Source organism: Mchenga conophoros, linkage group LG6, assembly GCF_057382185.1.
Source record: "Mchenga conophoros isolate Kocher_MC1m ecotype Shallow Benthic linkage group LG6, M_conophoros_male_GT1.1, whole genome shotgun sequence".
In the NCBI taxonomy this organism is placed as follows: Eukaryota; Metazoa; Chordata; class Actinopteri; order Cichliformes; family Cichlidae; genus Mchenga; species Mchenga conophoros.
This window is the reverse complement of record NC_140531.1, coordinates 34679174-34690099: the sequence shown is the minus strand read 5'-3', so window position 1 is coordinate 34690099 and position 10926 is coordinate 34679174. Positions and strand designations below refer to the sequence as shown.

The window sequence follows — 10926 nt, the reverse complement described above, 5'->3', positions numbered from 1 at the left end:
CCCAGCCAGATGGGAAGAGTCTGGCCAATCACTAATCGGTGCGTCTCCCGTGCATGGGGTTGTTATGATCCTGGGTTAACGTCTCAGTTTCGTGGGAACATACCTTCGGAACAGCCAAGTTCTTCTCAACAGCAAAATAAAAACGTCTGTGTTTTTGTTAGTCGTTTCCTTTATTTGGCCTTTTTGAAGTGATAAAAGTGATGGGAGAGAGGTTCTACGTTGTGACAAAGTTCAAAAACTCTACAACACTTAACTAGTGAATACTCTAACCAGGACTTCTTAGTTCTAAAATAAATAAATATATATGTTAAAGAAAGAAAGACAGACAAACAAGTCATGTAATCTTTTATTACATTCTGTTATCATCTGTAATATTTAAAAAAAAAAAAATACTTAAAACATTCAACATCCTCCTGACATGAACTGAAGGTCACTTCACTCACTTAGTGACACTTATCCCACATTTCTTTTCTGAATTTACAAGCCTCTAAAACCTCTTCTGCCAGTATTAGATCACCGTTGTTGTTTAAATTTCACACTTTTAAGTTACCACTGCTACCTCACACCAAAAACATTCCTGGTTCAAACAAGAATATTCAATTTTGTGCAGTAGCCACAGACATTTTGGAACTAAACACAGGCAACAAACAAGCTTTAGCTTTTTATAAGGTTGGACTACCACCATTCTTTAATTTGCAAAATATGAATTAGCATTCAAGTCAAATAGGGCTCTTGTATAATCTAAGGACCTGTAAAATATACTTAAAATTGTTTGAGTCCAATAATCATTATTCCTTATCATCATAATTATTTTTCTATAAAACCATAAGCTGATCGTCAAATCATCACCAGTCCCTTTCATGGGGATCTCTGTAGGGTATGCCCAAAAGGCTAAAAACATCCTTCTCTGTCAGTGTGGGAAGTGGAGTGCCACCATGCACCTTCACACTTCCTTGACGTACCACATCTTTGTTCAGGGAGTGCTCTGATAGGCTCATTCTTTTTGTCTTTGCCAAGGCTCTCATTGAACGGTTAAAGTGTGCCGAACCAGTGAAATACATCAGAGCACAAGCAAACTCATTGTAGGGCACTATGATGATATCCAGCCTGCGATGGCGTTGGTCATGCCCCAGCAAACGGCACACACCCATGTATTTCTTCTGCTCACCGTTCTCCTCGTGGCTCACCAGGTCATCAGTTAAAAACCCTTAAAGTAAACAGGTCAGAAATAAAGAGATTTTTATTAAAAAAAATAAAATAAAAGAAAATACATGCTTAAGTTTTTCCCATCAACAAAAATGATGCTTACCACTGTCACGGAGTGTCTGTAAGACTTTAGTAAAAATGCCCCTGTGGGACCTGCCATCAGGGTGAGATATAAGTACATCAACATCTCCACATGTGGCTTTTCCCCGACGATAGGAGCCACATGCTATTGCCACTAGGCCAGGGTCGATGGCTTGTGCAGCATCCCTCACCTGCACATGCATGGAAAAGACCGTTAATAAAGCACAAACGCTGTTACCTGCAAAAACATTCCACTTCTTATTGGCATGCTGATATTTTTGTGTGTTGTTTTTTTCACATTTGCTTGTTTTTGTATGTTTACTGGCAAAAAAAGAAAGTTTTTACCTGTTCCCAGCCAAATACTGGGAGGTAGCCTTGCTAAGGCATCGCATATAATTTTGACAAGCTCAAGGGAGCACACATGCTTTAGCCATCTATCTAATATGCACGCTCTATCTGGCAGCTTTGTAGGAAAAAGAAAATCTAAGTAATACAATATGAAAACAACTAGCGTTGTACTTAACGCTCTGGAGCGAACAGGTATCTGGCTAACTTAAGATGCAGCAAGTTTAAGGATTTACTTTTCCCCTTTGGGATGCTCTACTTCGTGAAAAGGCAGTCTGGTTTTTCCATCATCAAGCAGTCAAGGAAAGCTGACACAAGCTTTTTCCTTCTTCAGACCCTCTTTCTACATTTCTGATGGTTAAAGAAGCAAATCTTATTCAGATATCTCAACTCTGTTTAAACTTGACTAAACATATTAGAGTGGTGAAAGAAATAAAGATATTTCAATCATCATCACTAAATTATACATGCTCTTAATGTGACAGATGAAGATGCATTACCACTTTTTCTATGGCTCCTGCTTCTTCTCTGGGCATTCGGTCTAGAAAGTCATTGTAGTGCTTGAGTCCTATTTTCTGAGTGTTTGTCAGGTGGGCTTTTGTATGGATATCCTCCAAAGTACGAAATCCCTGAAAGGCAAAATGACATTTTTAAGAAAAAAAAACTGTTATGTTGGCATTTGCTTACTGATTTTTTAAAATTCTAATTATTAATAAAATTAGAATAAACTAGAATAAAATTAAAGACATTCACAGCCAAGAATGAAAGTGGCTTGAGATTCAGTGTTTCCTGGAACCTTGTTCCGGTAAAATTGATTCATGAGTCATTAAATCTGATATTATTTTGAAGCCTGGCACACCTTCCAGCTGAAGTCATGGAAGCAGATAAACAATCACATGGTCTCACCTGGATACAACTGTTTTTTCCCCCTCAGTCAGATCAAAATGCTGTAGTTTAGTAAACTACAGCATTTCTTAGTAACTAATTTCAACCCACTGTACTGTTACATCAGAGTTTAGGATGAACCCACTTGAATTCCTAGTCACAGCTGTACCTTTAATAAATATCGTATGGAGTAAAATGATACAGATTTCATTTGACTGAAGCTGCTAATTATACAGAGTCCAGAGTATAGCCAGGGAGAATTTTTAAAAGAACTTTGGCGTAGTAAAACTGACATCTCATAAGTGAGTAATTTTACAGTTTAGAAAACCCAATAATGGTATAACAATACATATTTTAGCTCACATTTTCACCAGAATTTGTTATTTTATTAACAGATTTATGAGAAAATGCAATGACTGTGTTGTTGAAAAATAAATTCCAAAGCTCTTTGTAGACAAACTGTCTAATGGCAACACTGTTTTTACATTATCTTAAATCTTCTGTAGTTCTGCACTGCAATCAGTCAATATGTGCAGCAATACCAGTGCGGCAGAAATTTTACCACCATATCAGTCAGGTTGTTTCATTTTTCAGGCTATAGCCCAAAATTTCAATCTTAAACGCCTTTCTGTTACCTTATATTTCATGAAATAGAAGTCAATATCATATCACTGTGTTGTAAAACATATTGTAAGACAGTAAAGACACAGACAACATAATTCACTAACAACTTTTTGTGCGGGGTACAATCTTTGTACTTCAATCTCCTATACTAATATGTGAGTTTTCACCTGTTGGTACCACAGTTGTGCAGTTTTAGTTCCAGCACCCCAGATGTTCATGAAAAGCTCCAGCACTGGCACAGCCTCACCGATGTGATCAAGCTTCCGCAAATGACCGCTCTCCATAATCTCTTCAATTTTGTCAGCCATGCGTTTTCCTATTCCTGGGATCTGACAAGCTTCCTGAGACCAATGGGAAAAAATGTAATTAAAAAAAAACAAAAAAAAAAAGCTAGACAGTCCTTGTATTATCACAGAAGATAAAACTTACAGTACACAATGACATATGCAGGTAATCAGCAATCTAAACATTGCATTTAAAGTATCTGGGTAAGGCTACCTGATATGATGTAACGGGTTTATGGTAGCTTTTCAGTGCGTTGACAGCCTTGGAGTAGCCCAGCGCCCTCCACTTGTCCCCCTGATGCGTGTAGGCCTTGGCCAGCAATTCAAGTTTGTCTGTGATGTGCTTATTGAAGTTATTACTTTTGGACTGAGAGGACTGGGCACAGACCCACTTCCCCGATACTGGCTTCTGAGCAGCAGTATCTGGACCAAGGGAGAGGCTGGGGCCAGGAGTCTCCTCTTTGGGGTGCTGGCCAGTGATGAGAGCTTCCAGATCACTCTGAGAGACGCCGTCTTCTTCTCCCCGCACTTCCTCTTTGCTGTCTGGGACTGTCTGAGGGCAGGATGTAATGTAAAATAACTGTTTCTGTTTCTTGCGTTTGGGGTCTAAACTTTTTCCCCTGACTGCTCCAAATGATTACTAACTGAAAGACTGAAATGCACCAAGAAGCTGCAAAACAATGTTTTCAACATGATCTGGAAGTTTACCATTTCTGTGTTCTCCTCTTGATCAGTCACTGGCTCGATCAGAGTTTCTGCATCAGGTTTGATATTTAGTGACTCTTTTTTAATTTCTTCGTGCTTTGTTTCAGAGTCACTAAGTGGATAGAACATAAAATGTCATTACAATACAAAGCTTAAAACATATATTACTGTCAACGAGGTAAATGTAAAGTACAAATAAGCTGATACACATTTTCTAATGTTTGTGAGAATATCTTGGGATATTCATGCAGCAGGAGTACAATTTTACCTTTAACTTTCAAAGAAAGCATTTTTAGATCACAAACCTCTTGGGTGAAAGAAGGCTGTAGCTGGCTATATCTAGCAGCTGTTTCTCACTAATGCACAAGCTCAGCCAGGTACATTTTACCAGTTGGACTCCAGAGGGCATACAATTTACTTTCAGCAGGCGCAGAGCCCTTTCGCTGTCCACATTGTCGTCCACAACAACATGAGTGACACCGGGACACAGTGAACTCTCTGTTCGTCCCCCATTCTGCTGAATTTGTCTTTGGAAAATCTGGCATCTGGCATTTCCTATTCCAGCAGGCAGAAGGTACACCGTCACTCCATTAAAAGTGTTTCCTGAGGCAGAAAATGTTAAAACAATCCCAGTAAACAAATATTTTGCATTCTGGCACAGTATTCATTTCTCTCTTAATGTAATGCAGCCTTATTTATATTTTTTCTATGTTGTGCTCCATTTAAAAAAAATAAATAAATTAAAAAAAATCACTCTTTCTGTAATGTGGACGCATGCGTGCAAACACTGTAACCACCTGTGACATCACAGTCATCTGCTGTCTTCTTCAGTGGGGGTGCATCCTTCCCCTGTAGCACTTTTGCCCTTTTGACTTTAGAAAAAGCTTTCATGATACCATGACGAGGCTCCATCTTTTCTGGTGATAGGAGGAGCAAGTGGCCTGTGACGTAAGAGAGAATTATAACACTGCAGTCTAAAGCTGGGAAACAAACACATATTTGGAAAAAAAGTAAAGTAAAATAATTTTAACAGTGATTCAGTCCAGTTTGCTGACATGAGAAAATGGACTTAATTTAGTGTGTGGAAATGTTAAGTAATTTATTGTTCCCTTAACATGTCCTTTAGTGGAATGTATAACCCATCTAAAAATGTTGCAATTATGAGAGACATTTAAGTAATTTTCTAATATTTTGAATTTAACAGCAATTTTAGAGCAATTAGTTTCACAGAGCCTGCTGTCTGAGTTATCAGTACTGGCATTTATAAAAGCCAATAAATGATCATTTAAGAAGAAGACACTTTAAAAGCACCCTTCACTCATGAGTGATGATAGTGTGTCGCTTGTTCTCCAGAGGGCACTCTGCAACTTCCTCGTTGACAGCACACTTGTTTGGAATCCCACAAACAACAACCCTTTAGAGTCAGGCAGAGTGTATACTGCACATAACTACACAAAAATGTTAGGGAAATCTATTCAGATTTCATGTGTCTGAAAGAAAACAAATATTGGCTCATATAACAGGATGCAGAAGTTTTAAATCTTATTCTGGTCAGAACTTTTTGTTAAAGAGATCTTAATGATGCATTGGTGTGTGAGACACATTTAAAGGGTTAAGCTCAAGGGTTTGGTAGGATGAACTTTCAGCTATGTAGCAGTTTAATAGCATTATAATCTCACATAGATTTTGTACAGTACAATGCTTCACTCTGAAATGCAAAGTAGCATATAATACTCCAGAAGACATCTGTCCCCCATTACTTTGTCGCGTTACACTACTGCTATTTGACTGGTGTGTCAATTTTCTTAACCCCTACTACGAAAATAAATTTTTCTTAGTTACTGCTTTAAAACTGCTCTCTGTACAATGGATACTCTTGACAGATAGTCTGCAAACCGTACACTATCTTTAGCTGAAGCTGACGTTAGCAATAGCCAAGAAATCAGTATTTAGATTATTACAATTGTAGTATTATCTCAATATATATAAACTAAATTTAAAAAAAATCTAAAGTTTCCCTGCATAAGTGCATGTTTAAAGTTGTTTTAAACGCTTGAAACTCTAATGTTTTGGATCTTACCCCTGATCGCATGGAACCATACATACAGGAACGTCAAAAGACGGACAACGTTCAATTTAAACGTTTTACTTCCGGTTCATCGAGTATTTAAATTTTGTTAAAATGTATCATAATCCCCGAAGTGACATATTATGTTTTGATTGAAAAAAATAATTGATTCCAGTAAATTCATTGATAATTTTTTACCTATTATATAAATACTTTTGTAATTTGCTTAATGTACTTATCGCGGTTGCTTTGGTTACGGGTTGAATCCGGAAGTGGCTCTATAGAAACATTTGTTTGAAACATGGCTGTGCAGAGCTGGAGTGATATCCTAAAATCGTCAAAGAAAACGGCTTTAATACATGATGGTAAGTGCAAGAAGTAAAATGTGTTTTTAATACAGAGACCTGTTTTTCTCGTTCCCCCAGAATTACTTTCATTTTAAGCATTTTAACTCAGTCATCTCAACTTCGCACACAGCGGTACCGCTAACATGTAATATAAGTAGGTAACAAGAGGTGGTACAGGTGGTATTGAACTCCATTGAGGTTGTTTTTGCTTTAAAATTACAAGAAATGGGTGTCTTTTTAGTAAAACAGCTAGGCTCCAAATTGTAAAAAATTACGATAATATGTCCAAAGTAAATACGTGCTTTTCTCTAGATGTCAACGGCAAGCTAGTCAGGCATTTGCACTGCGCACATTGTTACTTCTCTTTCTTAAGTGAGTTCACCTGCTTGACTATTTAAGCCTGTTGTTCTTATTTGTAAATTACGGTTTGATCCTAAATTTGTAAGGAAAATATACACACACCGGATACTTCCCCTTACCCCCTTACTGGCAGAACTGCCTCAATTCTTCATGCCACAGATTACATAAAGTGCTAAAAGCAGTTCTTAAAGATCTGGGTCCATATTTACATGAGAGCATCGCACAGTTGTGCAGTTTTGCTGACTGCACATCCATGAGGTTCTATCACATCCCTTAGGTGGTCTATTGGACTGAGATCTGGTCACTGTAAAAGCCATTTTAGTACAGTGAACTCATTATCACGTTCAAGAAACCAATATGAGATTACCTGAGGTTTATGACATGATGTGTTATCCTGCTGGAAACAGACATCAGAGGATGCAGCATTGTTACAAAGAGATGGACACGGTCAGCAACAACAGTCTGCTTTTAAATGATGCTCAGTTGGTACCAAAGGGCCCAAAGTATACAAGGAAAATATCCCCTACAACATTACCCCACCACCTGCAGCACAAACCGTTGATACAGGGCATGATGCTTCTATGCTTTCATGCGTTTGAACCCACATTCTGTTTCTGTTATCCGAATTACACTGCCCTAATCTGAACCTCAATGCTCTCTTGTCCAATTTTTCTGAGTCTGTATGGATTATAACCTCAGTGTCTTGTTCTTACAAGAATGACATGCACCATGGTCTTCTGCAAGTTTCAACATGCTGTGTTCAGAGATGTTCTTCTGAATATGTTGGTCGTAACAAGTGGTCATTTGAGTTACTGTGACCTGCTTGGCTATTCTCTTCTAACCTCAGGCATCAACAAGCCATTTTAATGCTGAGAACTGCTGCTCACTGGATATTTTCTCTGGATTCTCTCTAAACCCTAGAAATGTATGTGTGAGAAAATCCCAGTAGATCAGCAGTTTGTGAAAATGCTCAGATCAGCCTGTCTGGCACAGATAACCGTGCAACTTTTGAAGTCACTTAAATCACCTTTCTTCCTCATTGTGAAGCTAGGTTTGAACTTCAGCAACTCATCTTGACCATGTCTACATGCTTAAATACACCGAGCTGCTGCCATGTGATTAACTGATTGGATATTGACATTGAAAGGCAGGTGTACCTATGGAGTGGCCAGTGAGAGTATATTTTACATATATCATGACAATGATCAAAATTAGTGCTGGGTAAGGACTTAATTTAGTTGGGTTTGGCCTGATTTCTGTTGTTGTAGTGAGTAGAGAGTAATTTGTTTACTAATACTTAGGAATTCGCCTGTATGTTGGCTGAATGTCGGTATCTGTTGATATTGGTTCTTTTGACTAAACATCAGTATCACAAATCAGTGTGATGAAGAGCTGATTTTTTTTTTTTAAACAGGTCAATTATTTATTTAGACTAAATATATTGGTGTTCCTGGTACAATAGTTGGAGATAAATAATAAAGAATAAACAACAAAATAAACTGACTGAAAAACAAAGATCTGAATCAGCTATTGGGACAACTGTTTTGCAGCATTGGTATTTGCCTAGAGTTTTGCAATTGATGCATATCTGCTTATATGGCTCAAATTTGACTTCTTTTTTGTGCAGGAAAAAGGAAGATCCACTATCTCTTCACAGATGGAAAAGAAATGGCAGAAGAATATGACTTAAAAACAGATGAGCTCCTCGGTAAGCCACATGTTTTGAGTTATACACAGCTGAATGGTGTTAATTTCTACAGTTTCATGCATTGGATCAGTTTGTGTCTCATAAAGCATTTGATACATTTCAGTGAGAAAATGGCGCCATAAAAGCACGCTTGGAGTTCAGGGCTTGTGGCTGGTGGAGGTTGGGGAGCCCCTTGCAGGTCCTGTTGCATCTTTGGAGTCTGATATGATCAAAGAGAACAGCTCAAATGTAGGTGTTAACGTTTTAATTAGATCTCTACTTTTGACTTACATTTGTGAAGTTCGTCTTCATTTTGTTTGCGCAGCCCATATTCATGCGTAAAGACACAAAGACCAGCTTTCAGTGGAGGATCCGCAACCTTTCCTACCCCAAAGATGTCTTCAGTGTTTCAGTGGATCACTCTGAGAGATGCATCATCATCAAAACCTCAAACAAAAAGTAAATATGCATGAGAACACATCTGTGCACCTATTTCTGTTTTGTTCACTGGTTGCATTGAAGTCCCTGCATTCTCCCTATAGATGGCACTGTTTACAATACGTTTGTCCCGACAGTTCAGCTTTGTGACATCCTTCCCATGTCTTCCCAGGTATTACAAGAAGTTCAGTATTCCTGATCTCGACCGCAGTCAGCTACCATTAGACAACTCCGCGCTAAGTTTCACTCATGCCAACAACACTTTAATTGTTAGCGTAAGTTTTGCATACCAGCAATTGATATATATATATATATATATATATATATATATATATATATATATATATATATATATATATATATATATATATGTGTGTGTGTGTATTTTATGCAATTTTATCATCAGTTTATGATAAAGTTAAAATTGCTCCAGCCCGAAGAGAATCTATTTAACGAGTATACCTGCACTGTTATTAAAAGAATATATATGTACAAAATATGTTTTTGTCCACACATTCAAAGAAAATGTATCTCTCTCTTTTGCAAAGAGACATAAGAACAGTTTCACTTTATTGTTTAAGCACTATATGCCAATCATGAGAGTGAAGAATTGTTTCTTTTCTTTTTTTTATTTCCCACGTTTATTTTTCGTGCTCACAATAATTGCTTCAATCACTTTGTGTGTTAATTTTTTCAGACTTTTTTATGAAGACACTCAATAATATGCATAAATAAAATCTGTTGTTATTATTTTTTCTCTGTTGTCCAGTACGAGAAACCCAAAGAGATCTTAACCCTTGAACAAGAGCTACTGAAGGAGCTGAAAAAGCTGAAGGGGAGTGCTGACGGGGACGTCGACTGCAAAACCCAATGAATTCTGCCTGTGGGAGCCAGGGAATAATTCTGGGTTGCATTTAGAGCAGAACCTCGCAGCATCATTTTCCAGTCACGTATGAGCTCTCATTTATTTCTTCTGTACTTAATCCCTTCATTAAGATTCACTGTGCCTTGTCCCTTAGCTTAATGTCTAATTGTCTTAATTAATTTGGTGGAATTATATGTCTGGAAATGTGTCCAGCCATTTATGTTTGATACAGTGATATTTAGTAAAATATATTATTAGTAGATTTAAAAACTTTGTGGTTTAATTTTTAACCCAAATTCTTTGGCTGACAAAAAATAATGTCAGAATCTGTTTTTGCTTCTTTTTACCAAACCTACTGTGGAGAAGTTTTGTTGGGGGGGTCACATAACCTACCGGCCTCCTTCCATTGATGTCCTTGTAAAACACTCAAAACACACAAGGCTTCATCCCTGTTCGTTCCGAGGTCACAGTTACGAGGACATCCCATTTGTGTTAAATGAATACCCTCATGTTCCTTGTATGTAGTGGGCCACCCTGAAAGCCATTACTGAAACTTGCGTTACCATTTCCCTTTACAAGAGAAGGTGATTCTGACTTAGTGGTCTATGTCCAAAGTGCCGTAGACATAAGTAAGAATTAGATGCAACTGTTTTTGCAGAGCTTTATTTCAAATTTCTATGAAATTTGTGTTTGTTTGTTTGTTTGTTTAACGTGAAGGAATGTGAAGCTGAGATTTTATATCTTTGAGAAACTGAAATGTTTGTGTATACTGTACGCTGAATGAGGTTTATTAAAGTTGGGTATTTCTCTATTTTTTTTTCTTTAATCCGAGTTCAATTAAAGAAAAATTGAAAAATTGTTGGCTGGTGAGGAATACTTAGACAGTGGACAACAAAAGAAGTAGTGTGTTTAAAGGAGACAATGGCATTTAAATATAGATTGTTTGAACCCTGTGATTCCTTGCATTTTTTACCACTTGTCCAAACCCAGAGAGCAAGTGCAGAAAGCAGAGACAAAACCACAGGTCTCTC

At 37.6% G+C, this 10926-nt stretch overlaps 2 protein-coding genes across 2 annotated transcripts; one reads left to right on the top strand and one right to left on the bottom strand.

The window, feature by feature from the left end:
• Positions 1-328: 328 nt before the first annotated feature.
• On the bottom strand, positions 329-6255 carry poll (polymerase (DNA directed), lambda). Its single transcript, XM_085277701.1, has 9 exons — positions 6211-6255; positions 4928-5071; positions 4436-4733; positions 4134-4242; positions 3640-3978; positions 3309-3482; positions 2133-2261; positions 1310-1478; positions 329-1207 (listed from the first exon to the last, which is right to left on the bottom strand). The coding sequence occupies exons 2-9, from the start codon at positions 5040-5042 to the stop codon at positions 846-848; spliced, it is 1695 nt and encodes a 564-aa protein (XP_085133827.1). The 5' UTR covers positions 5043-5071; positions 6211-6255; the 3' UTR covers positions 329-845.
• A 181-nt stretch (positions 6256-6436) lies between these two features.
• On the top strand, positions 6437-10751 carry dpcd (deleted in primary ciliary dyskinesia homolog (mouse)). Its single transcript, XM_085277721.1, has 6 exons — positions 6437-6563; positions 8533-8613; positions 8717-8841; positions 8918-9051; positions 9203-9305; positions 9800-10751. The coding sequence occupies exons 1-6, from the start codon at positions 6500-6502 to the stop codon at positions 9902-9904; spliced, it is 612 nt and encodes a 203-aa protein (XP_085133847.1). The 5' UTR covers positions 6437-6499; the 3' UTR covers positions 9905-10751.
• Positions 10752-10926: the final 175 nt, after the last annotated feature.